The sequence below is a fragment of the Erythrolamprus reginae genome, chromosome 12 (assembly GCF_031021105.1).
Source record: "Erythrolamprus reginae isolate rEryReg1 chromosome 12, rEryReg1.hap1, whole genome shotgun sequence".
NCBI classification, from domain to species: domain Eukaryota; kingdom Metazoa; phylum Chordata; class Lepidosauria; order Squamata; family Dipsadidae; genus Erythrolamprus; species Erythrolamprus reginae.
The window spans coordinates 8471707-8491905 of NC_091961.1; the positions used below are offsets into that span (position 1 = coordinate 8471707).

At 43.2% G+C, this 20199-nt stretch overlaps 1 protein-coding gene across 2 annotated transcripts in view; it reads right to left on the reverse strand.

The window, feature by feature from the left end:
* Positions 1 to 303: 303 nt before the first annotated feature.
* The window catches only part of KCTD9 (potassium channel tetramerization domain containing 9), a 37070-nt gene continuing 17174 nt past the window's right edge, over positions 304 to 20199 (reverse strand). For both annotated transcript variants that reach the window (XM_070765704.1, XM_070765705.1), the window contains 8 exons: positions 19507 to 19565; positions 16754 to 16882; positions 13405 to 13472; positions 11386 to 11481; positions 10308 to 10457; positions 6340 to 6445; positions 1842 to 1975; positions 304 to 1072 (listed from right to left, as the gene is read on the reverse strand). In XM_070765704.1, coding sequence (XP_070621805.1) covers positions 956 to 1072; positions 1842 to 1975; positions 6340 to 6445; positions 10308 to 10457; positions 11386 to 11481; positions 13405 to 13472; positions 16754 to 16882; positions 19507 to 19565 — 859 coding nt within the window. In that variant the 3' untranslated portion in view covers positions 304 to 955. The remainder of the gene's footprint in view (positions 1073 to 1841; positions 1976 to 6339; positions 6446 to 10307; positions 10458 to 11385; positions 11482 to 13404; positions 13473 to 16753; positions 16883 to 19506; positions 19566 to 20199) is intronic.

Consider the following 20199-nt stretch of genomic DNA (forward strand, 5'->3'; position numbering starts at 1 on the left):
CACTGTACTGACAAACGAGAATATGAACTGTCCGATCCTTAATCTAATGGAGGTTTCATTACCAAACAAGGTTTACATCCCTATGTAAAATGACCTGAACTATTTCTGATTGCTCCCTATTTTATCCAGGATCCCCAGGGTATATCGCCCAACTTTTGACCAGGAGAATTCAATGGTGAGGTATTAATCACTGCGATGGAAGCGTGTAATGATGTTCAGCCTATATTAAAATGTTCAGGACGTACTTCCCCGATGCTGATATAAGAGCAAATGGCTAACTACTAATGTTTCTAGTCCACAAGGTTTGTAGGTCCAGTGACAATTTAAGAAGTACAACCTAGCAATTCAGGGCTCACAATGTTACATTTGCACCTTCAATTCCTGATTATTAGGGATGAGCAGATGATCTTAAAAAATGGAACAGTTGAGTGTTCCCCTTTTGCAATTAATACTTATGACACTGTTCTAAGTCAAGGAACCCACGCAGGCAATATATCTTTTTAAAGAAATGCAGCTATTTTCTGTTTTGCCAAGAAGATTCAAACCTTTCGACCTTCCAATTCTTCCTCCTCCTCCATTTAATAAGCCACCGTAAATAAAAGTTCGCTGATCCAGGCTGAAAGTTTGCTACTGTGTGTGAAACTCATCATGTTTTTAAAAACCCTCACTGGAAGTTGAATAAATATAAATTGCATATATTGTGCTTTCATAAATATTTTTGTTTTTCTAGAGGAGCATTCTAAAGCAAGGTAGGGCCAAGATAGCAGTGTCTTTGGGAGCTACGAGCAAGCTTCTTGTCCCAACTGGATTCAATAGCTATTCCTATATCTAAGACGAGAGAAGGTCCTTCTCTCTGTCCAGCAGCAGCTTCTCAGATATCACTGAGCAAAAAAAAATAGGCTGTGGAAGGAACGTCGTTCCCTTGTTGAGCACCAAAAGTCTTCAGCAGCACCCCCTATCTGACGCTTTGAGACATGTGCAGTGGGGTCAACATCTCTTCAAAGATGGCGCCTTTCACATTCGACCCTCTCAGGTTGGCCTCTTGTAGGTCACAGCCGGACAGGTCACAGTTCTGAAACAACAGAGCGAGATATTAGCAGAAGTCCAGATATCGGATGACTCGCTTACAAAGGCTCTCCTCCTAGGCCTCAGCAAAAGACATTGTCTAGTTGACTGGACCTGGAGAAGGCCGACTGTGTGGGACCAGACCGGTCGCTGGGATTCATGCGGCAGAAGGTGGTCCCGTAGAAAGGTTGCTGGAACTGGGCATGGATAGTCTAGCAAAAAGGAGGACTATTGGGGGACATGATAGCAGTATACAGGTACCTGTGGGGTTGCCACAGAGAGGAGGGATTCGCCCTATTTTCCAGGGCACCAGTAGGCCAGACCCAGGAGCAAGGGATGGAAACTGACAAAAGAGAGATTCCACGTGGAGATAAGGAAGATCAACCAGTGGAACGACTTGCCAGTGGAGGTTGTAAACGCCCCAACACTCGACATGCTCAAAGAGATTGGACGCCGTATGACTGGGGTGATATAGGGTCTCCTGATTGAGCAGGGGCTTGGACTAGATGACCTGCAAGGTCCCTTTCAACTCAAATAGATAGATAGATAGATAGATAGATAGATAGATAGATAGATAGATAGATAGATAGATAGATAGATTAGATGGATGGATGGATGGATAATATAGGTAGGTAGGTAGGTAGATGGATGAATGGATAAGATAGGTAGGTAGGTAGGTAGGTAGGTAGATAGATAGATAGATAGATAGATAGATAGATAGATAGATAGATAGATAGATAGATAGATAGATAGATATCAAAAGATGGAAATCTCACCTCCAAATCAGTTCCTGCCAAGGTTGCTCCTCTTAAATTGCAGTTTTTCAATTTTGCGTTCTTTAGCGTTGCGACTCGGAGATTGATGCCAGTCATCTGACTTCCTTCCATATCAACACCTTTCAAGTTAGCACCTGTAGCCACAAAATCCAAGCCGGTCAAAAACAAAAAGTAGAACTTCCTTTCTCTCTCACTGGTCCCTTTAGCATCCTATTACCAGATATAGCAAAAGATGCTGACTTTTACTGTATATTGATTGAACCATTGTAAATATTATACACAAGCTAAATTATCTCGTGTTCTTCTTCCTTTTCCAGTAAAAAAAATCATAAAAACCTTAGGACACCGTTATTCATTAACAAAGGAATGCAATTATAAAAGTTGGTCATATTTTATATTTCTGTTTTATTTATTTTATTGTAATTTATTTACTTAATGTTGTGAGCCACCTAGAGTCATTGAGAGCCAGATGGTACACAAATTTAATCAATTATTATAGTTGGTTGGATAGTCAGCCAGGTGTTTGGATTGGATTTGGCATTTTTATTATCAAGTCCTTCCTAAGAGTTGGGATAGGCTGATATTGTTAGTATTATTATTGTTCATTGCAGATGCTCAGACTGGATTTTAGCATTTTTTTATATATATTTATGTTTGGGTATGTATATGTTGTTTGCTTTTGAAAATATGATAGGGTTTTATGTGCTTTTTAATATTAGATTTGTTTTCGCTAGAATATTGTTTTTATTATTGTTGTGAGCCGCCCCGAGTCTTCGGAGAGGGGCGGCATACAAATCTAATAAATAAATAATAATAATAATAATTATTATTATTATTATTATTATTATTATTATTTTTGCCTGCCTGTCAAGTTCTTCCCAATGAACTGGGATGGCCTATATCAATGATGGTGAACCTATGGCATGGGTGCCACAGGTGGCACGTGTCGCCATATCTGCTGGCATGAGAGCCATTGCCCTAGCTCAGCTCCAATGAGCATGTATATGCCAGCCAGCTAATTTTTGGCTTGCAGAGGCTCTGGGAGGGTGTTTTTGGCCTCCAGGGAGCCTCTAGGGGGATGGGATAATGCATTTTACCCTCCCTGGCTCCAGGGAAGCCTTTCAAACCTAGGAAGGTTGAAACATGAGCCTACTGGGCCAACCAGAAGTTGGGAAATAGGTTGTTTCCAGCCTCTAGTGGGAAAGCTGTGTTCGCCCTCCCCAGGCATTGAATTATGGCTTTGGGCACTCACACATGTGTGATAGCGCACACACATGCTTTTTCGGCACCTGAGAAAAAAAAGGTTCGCCATCACTGGTCTATATGGATGTTTAATGGCATTACAGATATCTTCGCAAGATGTAAGCTGTTTTGAGTATAGCTGCCTTTTGCAATTGACTGATGGTGAATTTGTCAATGCCGATAGTGTTCATGTTGCGGTCCAGTGGGTTTAGGATTGTACCCAAGATGCCTCTGACTTTTAGCACAATCTTTGCTTTCTTTTGCCACAGTCGTTCTATTTCTAATTGCAAGTCTTTAAGTTGTATTATCTGCTCCAGCTCCTTCACTTCTACCGTGTTTCCCCAGAAGTAAGACAGTGTCTTACTTTCTTTTTACCCCCAAAAGCCCCACTACGTCTTACTTTCGGGGTATGTCTTACATTGGAAAAAAATTGAAAGGGTCGCGTTCCCGAAGGCATCTCCCCAGAGTCCAGAAGGGCAGCCGCGGGACAGGAGCCTCGTGAGCCCTTTTCCAAGTTCAACCTCAGGGCTCCAAGCGGCGTGCATGCGTGGAGCCGCAGACGCGTGTCGGGGAAGCGTGTGTCTGGAGGGGAGGAGCCACTCTACGCAGTTGGGCAGCCCCACCTGCCTGCCGGAAAGGAGGCGGGCGAAGGAGGGCGCAGCTCCGGCCGCTCGCCTCGGAGCCGGTCGGCCTCGCTGGCCACTTGCAGCCGAGCCTCGGCAGGACTCGGTTGCTGGGACGAGCGCCTTCGCTGCAAGCCGCTGCCCACTCGGCTCGCTTCGGCCCAGCGCCGTCCTTTGTTTTGCCAAGCCGGGGAAGAGGCGGTGGCGCCGCGGCGAGGCGAAGGCAAGGGGCGCGCGGGGAGCTTGGAAGCGACGTCATCGGGCTCCCCCCCCGGCAATACCCCCGTGTTTCCCCGAAAGTAAGACATATGTCTTACTTTCGGGGTACGGCTTATATTAGCCGACCCCCCTGAAACCGCCGATACGTCTTACAATCGGGGGTGTCTTACTATCGGGGAAACAGGGCATTCTGCAGTCTCCAGGCCCTGCCTCATTATTAATCAAAGTGCAAGTGTATAAGCAATGGAAGTCATAGCCCTTCAGAAATGGTTGAAGAGGCCATGAATTTGCAACACTACATGTTATGCTGCGTGTATGTTTAGTCAATATTTGTGAAGTGGGTTTTGTCAATATTTCTTTTTCTTTTTAAAATCTACTTACCCCTGGGATCAGACGTGGGGCAGAGCCACGAAAACCTAGCTACTGTGGTATCCAAACCACATACTATTTATTTATTTATTTGATGTTTTATGCCGTCCTTCTCCTTAGACTCAGGGCGGCTTACAATATCTTAGCAATAGCACTTTTTAACAGAGCCAGCATATTGCCCTCACAATCCGGGTCCTCATTTTACCCACCTCGGAAGGACGGAAGGCTGAGTCAACCTTGAGCCGGTGATGAGATTTGAACCGCTGACCTGCAGATCTAGCAGTCAGCTTTAGTGGCCTGCAGTACTGCACTCAACCCACTGTGCCACCTCGGCTCATGCAACATGCTCAGATGTCATTTAATTGTTAAATATGTATTCGCTGGGTTGGGTTTGAAGTAGTCTTGTTTTCCTTCTCTGCTTCCTGGTCATTTAACCTGGACCTTTTCTCTCAGAGGTCCTCAAACCTGGCAGTTTTACACTGGCTGGAGAAACATAGAAGACTGACGGCAGAAAAAGACCTCATGGTCCATCTAGTCTGCCCTTATACTATTTCCTGCATTTTATCTTAGGATGGATATATGTTTATCCCAGGCATGTTTAAATTCAGTTACTGTGGATTTACCAACCACGTCTGCTGGAAGTTTGTTCCAAGGATCTACTACTCTTTCAGTCAAATAATATTTTCTCACGTTGCTTCTGATCTTTCCCCCAACTAACTTCAGATTGTGTCCCCTTGTTCTTGTGTTCACTTTCCTATTAAAAACACTTCCCTCCTGGACCTTATTTAAACCTTTAACATATTTAAATGTTTCAATCATGTCCCCCCTTTTCCTTCTGTCCTCCAGACTGTAGAGATTGAGTTCATGAAGTCTTTCCTGATACGTTTTATGCTTAAGACCTTCCACCATTCTTGTAGCCCGTCTTTGGACCCGTTCAGTTTTGTCAATATCTTTTTGTAGGTGAGGTCTCCAGAACTGAACACAGTATTCCAAATGTGGTCTCATCAGCGCTCTATATAAGGGGATCACAATCTCCCTCTTCCTGCTTGTTATACCCCTAGCTATGCAGCCAAGCATCCTACTTGCTTTTCCTACTGCCCGACCACACTGCTCACCCATTTCGAGACTGTCAGATTTGATGAGAGTGGAAGTGCTCAGAGGGATTGCAATAGAGATCCAAGCTTGGCAACTTTTTAAGACTTGTGGACTTCAATTCCCAGAATTTGCCAGCCAGCCATGGCTGGCTCGGGAATTCTGGGAGTTGAAGTCCACAAGTCTTAAACGTTGCCAAGTTTGGGGACCCCTATTTTATCTACATAGCAGATGCTCTGAGTTACTTTTCCTCTGCTCTGAAAGCAACTTTTCCTCTTCTTCTTCTTTTTTAAAATTATTATTATTGTTATTGTTATTATTATTATTATTATTATTATTATTATTATTATTATTGTTGTTGTTGTTGTTATTGTTATTGTTATTATTATTATTAATTAGATTTGTATGCCGCCCCTCTCCGCAGACTCAACAGTGATAAAACAATATACAATGACAAATCTAATATTAAAAGTCTAAAATAACAAATCTAACAAGTCTAAACGCCCCATTATTTAAAAATCATACACACAAACATATCATACATAAAACTACATAGGCAAGGGGAGATGTCTCAGTTCCCCCATGCCTGACGGCAGAGGTGGGTTTTAAAGAGTTTACGAAAGGCAAGGAGGGTGGGGGCAATCCTAATCTCTGGGGGGAGCTGGTTCCAGAGGGTTGGGGCCGCCACAGAGAAGGCTCTTCCCCTGGGTCCTGCCAGACGGCATTGTTTAGTCGACGGGACCCGGAGAAGGCCAACTCTGTGGGACCTAACCGGCAGCTGGGATTCATGCGGCAGAAGGCGGTCTCGCAGATATTCATATTATCCGTTGATCTGATTTATATTTCCTTATGATTTTAACAATCAACCTTTAATGATCAAAAAGACACAGTCATTTCCTGAACGACGCAGACTGCATTACATGAAAAGAAGAGGCTCGACGGCTGGAGCTCACCTTCCAAATTAGCTTTAAGGCCAGAAGGGTCTTCAAAGTTGCAGCTTTTCAGGGATGCTCCCTCTGCATTGGAGCACAACATCTTTACACCTTGGAGGTTGGCATACTGCCAAAGAAAAAGGAAAACAAACATCTCAGATGGAGAAAAGGCCACATTTCATCTGATCTAGAAATTTGAAATGCGTTGCACTGATCATATTTGCTTAAAGTACTACGAAGAAAATTCCACAGCCTTTGTTGGCAGAGTCTGCAGGTGTCAAATCACAGTGCTTTATCTAAATAATAATAATAACAATAATAATAATTTATTAGATTTGTATGCTGCCCCTCTCTGAAGACTTGGGGCGGCTTATAACAGTAATAAAAAACAGTAATAAAAAACAGCATAACAATGGGACAAATCTAATAATAAAAATATATAAAACGCCCAACAATTTAAAAACCATACAGCACATACATACCAAACATAAAATATAAAAGCCTGGAGGAGATGTCTATGCCTGGCGATACAGGTGGGTCTTGAGTAACTTGTGAAAGACAAGGAGGGTGGGGGCCGTTCTAATCTCCGGGGGGTTGATTCCAGAGGGCCGGGGCCGCCACAGAGAAGGCTCTTCCCCTGGGGCCCGCCAAAAGACATTGTTTGGTCAACAGGACCCGGAGAAGGCCAACTCTGTGGGACCTTATCGGCTGCTGGGATTCGTGCGGTAGAAGGCGGTTCTGGAGGTATTCTGGTCCAATGCCATGTAGGGCTTTAAAGGTCATTACCAACACTAAGGGACTTTGCCTTTATCTAAACTCTCCAGAACTTTAGATAAAGGACTTTATCTTTCTTTAAACCAGTGGTTTTTGGCCATGCCCCACCTAAGCATTTCTAAAATCCTGAACCCTTCTACCCACGTGACATATAATTCTTATTCAAAATGTGAACTACTCATGCAGAGGAAGTTTATAGCACTTCACTTTTGTCTACTCTCTTTAAATTTGCCTCGTGCTTCATTCCATGGTTAATCATCTCTTTCATCTTTTCAAGTCCATCATACCAAGTCCTTATCATGTACAGCAGGGGTGTCAAACTCAATTTCATTGAGGGTTGTTTTCGTGTATATGACAAAGGCAACCAGCAGAGGAAGTAAACAATAGCATCAAAATTTAATTGGAAAATAAAATATTCTGTGTTATCCGGGTGACGAAATCAGATAAAGGAGGCAGCATGGGATTAATGACATATACCGAGACTAATCGATATGAAATTAAAAAGTATTAATGATTATATTTAGTAGATGATATCTGTTTATTAAGTTGTATTGAAGTATATGATAGTCTATGTATGTTTTCAGTGGGGAGAAAAATAATTAAAAAAATTGTAATTAGAATTATCCACTCAGGGAAGGATTTAGAGGGTGTAAGAGGAAGTAGAAAAGGAGAGAGTAGAAGGGGAGGTAGAGAAGGAGGAGGAGAGGGTAGTAGGAAAGGGGAGAGAAGGTGTAAGAAAGTAGTATTAGAGGTGGAATAGCCACCTGGGATAGAAAGAATGGAGTGGATAGAGGGATGATTAAGATAGATGGTATACTAAAAATTAAAATTGGAATGTAACTTAGGTTATTGCATTATTGTTTTTAAGTGATAATATAGAATAAAATTGAATAGAATCAAATAGAACAGAACAGAATAGAAATCTTTATTGGCCAAGTGTGATTGGACACACAAGGAATTTGTCTTTGGTGCATATGCTCTCAGTGTACATAAAATAAAATATAGATTTGTCAAGAATCAGGAGGTACAGCACTTAATGACTGCCATAGGAGTCAAATAAGCAATTAGGAAACAATCAGTATTAATAAAAATCTTAAGGATACAAGCAACAAGTTACAGTCATACAAGTGGGAGAAAATGGGTGATAGGAATGATAAGAAAAAAACTAGTAGTAATGGAAGTGCAGACTTGGTAAATAGTTTTATTTGTTTAGCAGAGTGATGGCATTGGGGGAAATACTGTTCTTGTGTCTAGTTGTCTTGGTAGCAGCCCCGACCCTCTGGAACCAGCTCCCCCCAGAGATCAGAGTTGCCCCCACCCTCCTCGCCTTTTGTAAGCTCCTTAAAACCCACCTCTGTCGTCAGGCATGGGGGAATTGAGATACAGTATTCCTTTCCCCCTAGGCCTATACAATTTATGCATGGTGTGTTTGTATGTATGTTTGGTTTTATCAATAAGGGGTTTTAGTTGTTTTAGTATTGGATTGTTACATGCTGCTTTTATCACTGTTGTTAGCCGCCCCGAGTCTACGGAGAGGGGCGGCCTACAAATCAAATCAAATCAAATCAAAAAATAGATAGATAGATAGATAGATAGATAGATAGATAGATAGATAGAAGATAGATAGATAGATAGATAGAAGACAGATAGATAGATAGATTAGATAGATAGATAGATAGATAGATAGATAGATGTTTTGAGGGTAGGAGTTGAAACAGTTTATGTCCAGTTTATGCATACCGATTTGCATTGATGTTATATGTAATGTTATGTATGTTTTTGTTGTGGAGAAAAAAAACCCACGTTTATATAATTTCATTGAGGGCTGCATCAGGGTTGTGTTTGATCTCCAGGGGGTGGGATGGGGGGCAGGGAGATGGGTGTGACCAGAGTGGAGCCCTCTGCAACCTCCTGTACTTCTCTGCCAGCAAAAACAGAGCAGTTCTCCCCCAGGGCCCTGTTTTCAGCCAGGACCGTCTCTTGCAGCTCTCAGCCAGCAAAAACGAAGCCGCCCCTCTGAGGCCCATTTTCAGCCAAGACGGTCTCCTGCAGCCCTCTGCAAAGGAAAACAGGGTGCAGCCTCCCTGCACTCCATTTTCACTGTCACATGGCTACAGGAGGCTGTTGTGGCTGAAAATGGAACTGGAAGGGCCACGGGCAGCTCTCCCTAGCTCAGTTTCCACTGTTAGATACTGCGGGCCAGTCCTTCGCTGTTTCCAGGGTAGCACTATGGTCCAGATCTAAGTACCCCATGGGCCGCATCCAGCCCAGGGGCCTTAAGTTTGACACCCCTGAAGTACAGTATGTTCCACCTCCCTCGTTTCTTGGTACAGTAATACCTTGTCTTACAAACCTAATTGGTTCCCGGGGGAGGTTCGTAAGGCGAAAAGTTCGTAAGACGAAACATTGTTTCCCATAGGAAACAATGTAAAATGAATTAATGCGTACAACAACAACAAAAAAACCCGCAAAAAAACGCCACCGCCCGGCTGTTACCTTTTGAAACAACCGGGTGCTTCTCAGCGTTCTCCCAATGCCGAACCCGGAAGTTCAGCAAAAGTTCGGGAGGCCGCCGAGAAGCCCCGCCGCCCGGCTGTCACCTTTTGAAACAGCCGGGGGGCTTCTCGGCGGCCTCCCGAACACCGAACCCGGAAGTTCGGGTTTGGCATTCGGGTTCAGGAGGACGCTGAGAAGCCCCCCGGCTGTTTCAAAAAGTGACAGCTGGGCGGCGGGGCTTCTCGTCGTCGTCATCGGGTTCGTAAGACGAAAAAGTTCGTCAGAAGAGGCAAAAAATTTCTGAACCCCGGGTTCGTATCTCAGGTTGTTCGTATGGCAAGGGGTTCATATCATGAGGTACCACTGTATTTCTTTGCAAACAAATGCAAACTAGAAGAGAGACATGGAACATTTATAGAGCTAGAAGCTGTCAACAGGTAGACATCTGGATATTGTTCTAGTTATGCTAGACATAGCATTGCTCACACTGATGAGTAGGGCATTTGCTGTGATTGACAACTGTCATTACTAGTCATCTCTTAAGATTTATTTCTAGACCATGCATGCCCCACAGCGCAGCTACTCTTCAGATTCTGTCTTTTTCAAAGGGTATACTCACTACTTTAGGCATACTACTACGGAACAAGGCTAACCACTCATCAGATGAAGTGGTTAATCCAGTTTGCATGTGTGTCAGGCCTTATCCGAATAACACCCACATCTAGGACGGATCCGGAAAGATCAGCCCGTTCAAGATTTGCGCAGCAGAGGTTTGCGTGGGCCAGGTTGCATCGGCTCAAGTTGGCCATCTTGAAGTTGATGTACCGGAGATCTAAACGAGAGAGGTCTGCTCCGCTGAAATTTAAGCCCTGGAGGAAGAAGAGAGCAGAGGTCAGGTCACCTAGTTCACAAAGAATCTAAGTTCAAAACTACTGTTTCAATTCAATTCTCATGTATTTATTTGTTCAATTCCCAGTTCCGCCCATCTCACTGAATGGCTCTGGGTGGCTTACACCAGTGTTTCCCAACCTTGGCAACTTGAAGATATTTGGACTTCAACTCCCAAACTTCAGATCGTGCAGAATGCAGCTGCGAGAGCAATCATGTGCTTCCCAAGGTATGCCCATGTTACAACAACATTCCGCAGCCTGCATTGGTTGCCGATCAATTTTCAGTCACAATTCAAAGTGTTGGCCTTGACCTCTAAAGCCCTTCATGGCATCGGACCAGAATATCTCCAGGACCGCCTTCTGCCGCACGAATCCCAGCGACCGATTAGGTCCCACAGAGTTGGCCTTCTCCGGGTCCCGTCAACTAAACAATGTCGTTTGGCGGGTCCCAGGGGAAGAGCCTTCTCTGTGGCGGCCCCGACCCTCTGGAACCAGCTCCCCCCTGAGATTAGAACTGCCCCCACCTTCCTTGCCTTCCGCAAACTCTTTAAAACCCACCGTCAGGCGTGGGGGAACTGAAATATCTTCCCCAGGCCCATACTGTTTATGTATGGTATGTTGTGTGCATGTTTTTTAAATTATGGGCTTTTAGCTTTCTAATTATTGAATTTGTATTAAATATTGTTTTCTGTTGCTGTTGTGAGCCGCCCCGAGTCTGTGGAGAGGGGCGGCATACAAATTTAATAAATAAATAAATTACTACCTATCCAAGGTTGCATGTTGCCTGTGATGGATTTTGAATGTAGCAGAGGGACCTTTTCCCTTTACAAGTTGTGCAAAATAGTTCTGCAAAGACGTCCATCTATCTGTCTGTCTGTCTGTCTATTTCCAGTGACAATCATAGTACCTGACAGCGTAGCTCAGACTTGGTTGAGGTTGCAAGGAGGAACCTGACAAATTCCTTTCGGGAAATCGGGGAGTGGTCTTCTGCAGGTTGGGAATTCTGTCAAGGAAGGGAAGAAGCACTTAAGCCTAAACAATACAAGATGGAATAACTGGGCAAAATACTGTGTGGGGATTTTTGAGGCATTTTCAAGGATATTTACTATTCACAGAAAAGCTCTTGGGGATTTTAACACTGCAGGCTTGTTACATCTAATTCTGTCTCTTTCCTAGTCTAAACCACATCTAGAAATTATTCGTTTTTCTTATTTACATCTTCTGGCTGCGCTGTACGTCTGAGCCCATTAATCTCTATGTCTGAAGAACAAAGCAATATACAGTGATACCTCGTCTTACAAACGCCTCGTCATAAAACTTTTCAAGATACAAACCCGGGGTTTAAGATTTTTTTGCCTCTTCTTACAAACTATTTTCACCTTACAAACCCACCACCGCCACTGGGATGCCCTGCCTCTGGCCCTCTATTGCCAGCGAAGCACCAGTTTTTGTGCTGCTGGGAATCCCGAGGCTCCCCTCCATGGGAAACCCCACCTCCGGACAGTGTTCCCTCTAATTTTTTGGGGGGGTGGGCGGAAAAGTATAGTGTCTGAGCGGCAGTCCCTTCGGGACTGGGTGGCACAGAAATAATAAATAAATAAACAAACAAACAAATAAAAAACCCACCCTGTTTTGCCTCAGAGAATTTCAAAATAAAATACTGTACTGTGTGTCTATAACAGTGAGCTCATAATAGGGCAACTCTATCAATATCAAAATGCCACTTAAATAGTTGAGCTAGTTTCAAACTAGATTTTGATGTTCTTTCTCTCTTCCTTACTCCCATTCTTTTTCTTTCTCTTTTCCTTCCTCTCTTTTTTCTATCTGTTTCTCTCTCTTCCTCTCTCTCTCCTTCCCTCTCACTCTTTCCCTCTCGGCTTCTGGGCAGGTTTGGAAAACTCTGAGTTGATGATGATTTTTAAGTGAGCGATTGCTCACTGCTCAGCTTAGAGGGAACTATGCCTCCGGACTTCCGTGTTTCTGTGATGCTGCAGGGGAATCCCAGCAGGGGAATCCCAGCATCGCAAAAACGGGTGCTTCACTGGCAACAGAAGTCTGGAGGTGGGGTTTCCCAGCGAGGGGAGCCTCAGTGAAATCGCAGCATCGCAAAAACACAGAGGTACGGAGGTGGGGTTTCGACGACTTCGGTGGTTTTGCGATGCTGCAATTTCACTGATGCTCCCTTCGTTGGGAAACCCCATCTCCGGACTTCCGTTGCCAGCAAAGCGCTCGTTTTTGCGATGAAGGGATTCCCCTGCTGGGATTCCCCTGCAGCATCGCTAAAACGCAGAAGTCCAGAGGTGGGGTTTCCTATGGAGGGGAACCTCAGGGGAATCCCAGCAGTGCAAAAACGGGCGCTTTGGCTGGCAAAAGGGGTGAATTTTAGGCCTGCACGCATTAATTGCTTTTCCATTGATTCCTGTGGAAAACATTGTTTCGTCTTACAAACATTTCACCTTAAGAACCTCGTCCTGGAACCAATTAAGTTTGTAAGACAAGGTATCACTGTACATTGTTGGCATGCCAAGTTACTGTGGTGCAGCAATTTGAAAATCCTCTTTATGATATACAAGAAAATTAAATTGAAATTATGTTAAGCCATATACAGTAGGTGTGCATGTCTTTGAAAATAACTAACCTGACTGGGATCCATTCAGAATGTTGTGAATTAAATGTCACTCGCTTTTGTTCCCTTTTTCATATTTTTTTTATTAGGGATTCTAACAATGCTAAGAGATAATACGATATAATATGAACAAAGAAACAAAAAAATACAAAGTGGGGGGAAAAAAATCTTTCTCTGCAAAATGTTTTTGTTTTTAAGATATAGAAACATTTCCATGTTCACAAAAAACCAAAATACAACAGAAAAACCAAAACAAAAGCGAATGATCAGAAAGGAAGGAGATACAAAAATTAGCATTACCTTAATTGCTACTTCCAGGTGTTCAATTAGTGAGTCGATTCCAAAGAATCTCGCTTCCTCTAAGATACCTAGCAAAAGAGGAGGGATACAATACAAGCTAACAATACATAGGGATAATGACAAGAATCACCACTCAACCTCCCTGCTGTCTAATGCAAGTTATACGAACCATGCACAGGATCAGACTGTTTCACTGGGCCAAGATGCTTTGCCAGGACTGGTTTCAATCATAATTAGTATTAGATATCAACCATGATTTAGTACTTAATAATAATTAATAATAATAATTAATAATAATTTATTGGATTTGTATGCCACCCCTCTCTGTAGACTCGGGGCAGCTAACAATAATAAAAACAATATGTACAATCCAATAATAAAAACAACTAAAAACCCCTATTATAAAACCAAACATACACACAAACATACCATGCATAACTTGTAATGGCCTAGGGGGAAGGAATATCTCAACTCCCCCATGCCTGGCGGTATAAATAAGTCTTGAGTAGTTTACGAAAGACAGGGAGGGTGGGGGCAGTTCTGATCTCTGGGGGGAGTTGGTTCCAGAGGGCCGGGCCACAACAGAGAAGGCTCTTCCCCTGGGGCCCGCCAAACGACATTGTTTAGTCGACGGGACCCGGAGAAGGCCAACTCTGTGAGACCTTATCGGTCGCTGGGATTCGTGCGGTAGCAGGCGGTTCCGGAGGTACTCTGGTCCAATGCCATGTAGGGCTTTAAAGGTTATGACCAACACTTTGAATTGTGACCTGAAACAACAGTTTGAAGATGAACTGTAAACCACAATTCCCCAGTTTCATGCACTCGCCACCATCATCCTCATTTAATGACCCCATAATCCCTTGAGGGGTGGAGTCTGGCCCGATGCCCGTCATGTCACCAACGCGGAGGTGTTTTTAGCAGATATATTCCCAGTGTGCCCAGAGAGGCACCTAGGATCGAACACACAGCCTCCTGATTGTGAAGTGAGAGCGCCACCTCTAGGCCACCGCGCCACACCCCAGCTTCATGCAGCTTGCCGTTTTATTGGAAGCCAAGTCAGCATCCACATGTTAACAACAAAACCTATCTAGTCATCTTAATTTTAAATCTCTTTTCCAGATGTTTGATTAAAACTCCCAAACTCCCTCTGTTTGCCCACATGTTGATTGATTGATTAACCCAAATTTTCTTCTGAAGAGCTCAAGAGGGACCGCCTTTTGCCGCACGAATCCCAGCGACCAATTAGGTCCCACAGAGTTGGCCTTCTCCGGGTCCCGTCGACTAAACAATGTCGTTTGGCGGGTCCCAGGGGAAGAGCCTTCTCTGTGGCGGCCCCGACCCTCTGGAACCAGCTCCCCCCTGAGATTAGAACTGCCCCCACCCTCCTTGCCTACCGCAAACTCCTTAAAACCCACCTCTGCCATCAGGCATGGGGGAACTGAAATATCTTCCCCAGGCCTATACTGTCTATGTATGGTATGTTGTGTGCATGTTTTTTAAATTATGGGTTTTTAGCTTTCTTATTACTGAATTTGTATTATATACAGTGTTCCCTCGATTTTCGCGGGTTCGAACTTCACGAATATCCTATACCACGGTTTTTCAAAAAATATTACTTAAAAAATACTTTGCGGTTTTTTTCCTATACCACAGTTTTTCCCATCCGATGACATCATACATCATTGCCAAACTAATAATTTTTGCAAAGAAATAGCAAAAAAAATAATTATTGTTAATAAATAATTATGTTTATAAATATCAGGATCACTAAGTGTCTTATTCAATGGTGAATACCAGTAATAACGGTGAGTAAATGGTTGTTAAGGGAATGGGAAATGGTAATTTAGGGGTTTAAAATGTTAAGGGAAGGCTTGTGATACTGTCCATAGCCAAAAATGGTGTATTTACTTCCGCATCTCTACTTCGCGGAAATTTGACTTTCGTGGGCGGTCTCGGAACGCATCCCCCGTGGAAATCGAGGGAACACTGTATTGTTTTCTATTGCTGTTGTGAGCCGCCCCGAGTCTGCAGAGAGGGGCGGCATACAAATTTAATAAATAAAATAAATAAAAAAATAAATAAATAGGCTGTTTAGGTAATACCTGTTCCTCCAATGTTGCCCCACAACAGCAACCCCATCAGTTAGGGTAGAGAAAGAACCACTGGCCCAAATCATTCAGTGACTTCAATGAGTATAGCATAGTGTCCTGGTTATGGTGTTGGACTAGGTACTGGAGAAATCCAAGATTGCACCAAAACGCCAAACAATTTGTGTGACATTTTCACAACCTTGGTTCTATTAATGATTGATTAATTGATTGACTGATTGGATTTGTATGCCGCCCCTCTCCGAGGACTCGGGGCAACTCACAACCTATCAAAAGAACATAGCAACACATCTAAAAACCCAATTAATATGACTACAAAGACTTTAAAAGCTTCAATATAATTGAAAAACATTGATCACCGTTCTATCCACATTTAGGAAGCTTAGCTTTAAAATTGTCTGAGAACAAGCATGGCTGTAACCAGCGAAGGGCTGCTGTCTTCGGCGTTACCGGTGCTCCCTCTGAGACCGTTGTGACGACATCCGGCGCATGGGCGCTTACTCGTTGGTGCGAGACTGGCTTCTGGGCATCCGCATCAAGCGAAATCTCATGTGAAGATGTGCACGCGAGTGAGATTTTGGTGATTTTTGGCGATATTTTGCCTTCTGCACCGGATCAGACTATCTCTATACCTTCTGCTGCACGAATCCCAGCGACCAGTTAGGTCCCACAGAGTGAGTCTTCTCCGGGTCCCGTCAAACAAACAATGTCGTTTGGCGAGACCAAGGGGAAGAGCCTTCTCTGTGGCGGCCCCGGCCCTCCCTCCTTGCCTTTCGTAAGCTGCTTAAAACCCACCTCTGCCGCCAGGCATGGGGGAATTGAGATACATTTTCCCCCTAGGCCTTTAAAATTTTATGCATGGTATGTCTGTATGTATGATTGGTTTTTATATAATGGGTTTTAACTGTTTTTAGTATTGGATTATACTGTTTTGTTACTGTTGTTAGCCGCCCCGAGTCTGCGGAGAGGGGCGGCATACAAATCCAATAAATTATTTTTTTAAAAAAAAAAATTAAAAAATTAAAAAAAATAAGAAATCTCGCCCGAGTGTCTTCACACAAGATTTCCCTTGCTGCGTATGTGCAGAAGCCAAATCTCACGCAGGGGCGCACATCAGGGACACGCAGCTGCGCGCATGTCTCTAAAATCGCTACCGGAACGTAGCACCTTACCATTCCGGTAGCAGGCCATCACTGGTTATAACAAAGGCAACAAAATGTTTTACACGTCCCAATACATACCTCGCAAATTAATGCCCTCGTTCACGATGAGTTGTCCGTGCCGCAAATAGTTTAAGATCGGTTCAAAGTATTCTGGACTTCGGTCAATCAAAAAAGCTCCGCTGTGATCTCGCTTGTTTCCCCAAGCATCTGTTGCAGATGGACACATTAAAAAAAAATGTTTTCCTTAACCCCGTGATGCCAAACCCTTTTTCCCTTTGGTGCTGAAATAGGGTGTGTGCAAGCTATTGTTCATGCGCGAGTGCCCATGCCCATAATTCAATGTCTGAGGAGTGCAAAAACATAGAAGACTGATGGCAGAAAAAGACCTCATGGTCCATCTAGTCTGCCCTTATACTATTTCCTGTATTTTATCTTACAATGGATATATGTTTATCCCAGGCATGTTTAAATTCAGTTACTGTGGATTTACCAACCACGTCTGCTGGAAGTTTGTTCCAAGGATCTACTACTCTTTCAGTGAAATAATATTTTCTCACGTTGCTTTTGATCTTTCCCCCAACTAACTTCAGATTGTGTCCCCTTGTTCTTGTGTTCACTTTCCTATTAAAAACACTTCCCTCCTGAACCTTATTTAACCCTTTAACATATTTAAATGTTTCGATCATGTCCCCCCAGGCGACAGCTTCCCCTGCCCCCTGGAGGCCCTCCGGAGGTCGAAAATGGCCTGTTTCCCAACTTTTGGTGGGCCCGGTAGGCTTGTGTTTCACCCTTCCCAGGCCCCAAAGGCTTCCTGGTGCCAGGGGAGGATATAAGCACCCTCCTCCATGCCCCCAGAGGCTCCCTGGAAGCCAAAAATGCCCTCTCAGAGCCTCTATTTGAGCCAAAAATCAGCTGGCCGGCACACACATGAACATTGGAACTGAACTGGGTAACAGCTCACTTGCCAGCAGACATGGCTCTGCGTGCCACCTGTGGCACCCGTGCCATAGGTTGGCCAACACTGCCTTAGCCTGAGATAAATCCATTTCTCACCCACCCTCCCCTTCTCTGTTCCAAGCAATTAAAATGGATCATCTGAAGCAAAGTGTAGAAATTAGACTTAAGTGCTGCTGGTGGCCACCACAAATTTAGAATGGGGACACAGTAAATAAGAAGGAAAGGACATTCTCAAACTGGAAATACGTGTTCTATTGGTTTGATGGTGGTTCTACTGCATTTACCTTCTAAAGGCAGGCAGGACCAGGGAAATGGGTAGTCATGGTTTTAAGAAGAAAACTTAATACTCCTCCAATTCCATGCAATAGAATTACATTTTTGGCCCCAGTCTGAACCAGGTGCTCTCGAGGCTGCAGAAAAGGTTCTAACAAACTATTTATATAATCTGACCAAAACTTTCTATTTTGCATTTTGAGTATCTCCTCATGGGTGGTTTTCTAGAATTATTCTCAGGGTCCCGTCGACTAAACAATGTCATCTGGCGGGACCCAGGGGAAGAGCCTTCTCTGTGGCGGCCCCGACCCTCTGGAACCAGCTCCCCCCTGAGATTAGAACTGCCCCCACCCTCCTAGCCTTTTGTAAGCTCCTTAAAACCCACCTCTGCCGTCAGGCATGGGGGAATTAAGATAACTTCCCCAGGCCTATACTGTTTATGTATGGTATGTTGTGTGTATGTTTTCTTAAATTATGGGTTTTTAGTTTTAATTATTAGATTTGTATTGTACATTGTTTTTCTATTACTGTTGTGAGCCGCTAACTAACTAACTAACTAACTAACTAACTAACTAACTAACTAACTAACTAACTAACTAACTAACTAAATATTATTGTTGTTGTTCTTGTTGTTGTTAATTGGACTTGTATGCCACCCCTCTCTGCAGACTCGGGGCAGCTCACAGCATATAGCAAAAACATAACAATACAGTTTATCCAATTAATATGCTAAAAAGATTTTTTTAAATTCTAACTTTAAAACATTCATTTGCATTCATTCAATAATTACATTACCCATTGAATGTGGAGACTGCTAATAATTCAAGGAATTGTTATTGAAGCCCACTTATGTGAAGGGCCACCCACTGGGAAAGTCTAATCTAAAATATAGTTCCAGAACTTGGAATAGCTTCCAACAACAACAATAATAATAATAATAATAATAATAATAATAATAATAATAATTTATTAGATTTGTATGCTGCCCCTCTCCGAAGACTCGGGGCGGCTCACAACAATAATAAAAAAACAATATTATAGTGAAACAAATCTAATATTAAAAAAAAGAAGCATATAAAACCCTATCATGTTTAAAAACCAAACAACACATACATACCAAACATAAAATATAAAGAGCCTGGGGGAAAGAATGTTGGAAGATGCAATTTGGCATCATCCAGAGAGCTTCAGGTCCTCCAACCCCGATTCAGGAAAGAGCCCCGGAACCTGTTTACATGTGGTATGTAAAGATACTAGTAACTATGTTCTTCTTTAGTGGCACTTCTGTAGTCTGTCGCCAACAAAATAGCCTGAAAATCATTCCTCATTCCTGACTTAAATGAACTGCTCAACTGCTCCTTCCTTTTTCGTGCACCTTTGGATATGTTCCTCAAAAAGAGCTAGCTAGACAACACTCAACACCAAACTCTTATTTATAGACACAAATCTAAAGTGTGTTTAGAAACTGGGGTCCATGTAGATCCAGTGTAGAATCATCTACATTAAACTTTATTTTGAAACAAAGAACAGTTTACGTGACATGGATTTGCAAAATGGGTACTGGATGGAGCTTTCAAATATGTATCTCAAGTCATACCAACCTTTATCTTTAAACATGTGAGCCAGCATGCTATCAGGTTCTTTACTAACCAAAGTGCTCCTAAGGAAGAAATGTAGAGAAATTAATGAATAAATTGGCCACTTTGGTATTTGGAGTAGCATTGGGGGAATTAAAAAAGCACTTGGCTTATTTATTACTTATTATTTATTTATTGTTTATTTTCTTCTTATGTCCACAGAAAGAAGTGACATTAAAGATTATCTTATCTTGATAAGCAAGTTAGGTCCCAATATTGACTTAAGTAATGGGAAATATGGTTCAACATCAGATCGAGAAATGTTGATTGAGCTTTTCATTTATGGATGTTGTGGTTGGCTCTGGCCCAGCTCCTGCCCCAAGGAATGTGGAGGTGGATACAGGGAAAACATCAACATGTCATAGGCCTGTTTTATTACCGACAGAGTCAGGTAGTGCAGTTTCCTCGGACGAAGAAGGTGGGAGTGACTTGGAAGAGGGGGGCTTGGCACACAGCCCAGGAAGCCAATCTCCATTATCTTCGGTCGATTTGGATGAGGAAGTGTTAGACCCACGCGGGCGCAGAATTATGCATAGAAGAGACCAATTGAGGAAATATTACAGGAGATAAGAGAGGCCCACCTGTGTTTGTGTAAGGCTCCAGTAATTAGAGCTGCTGATATAAATAGCAGCATGCTGGTTTGGCCGTTGTGGAAGA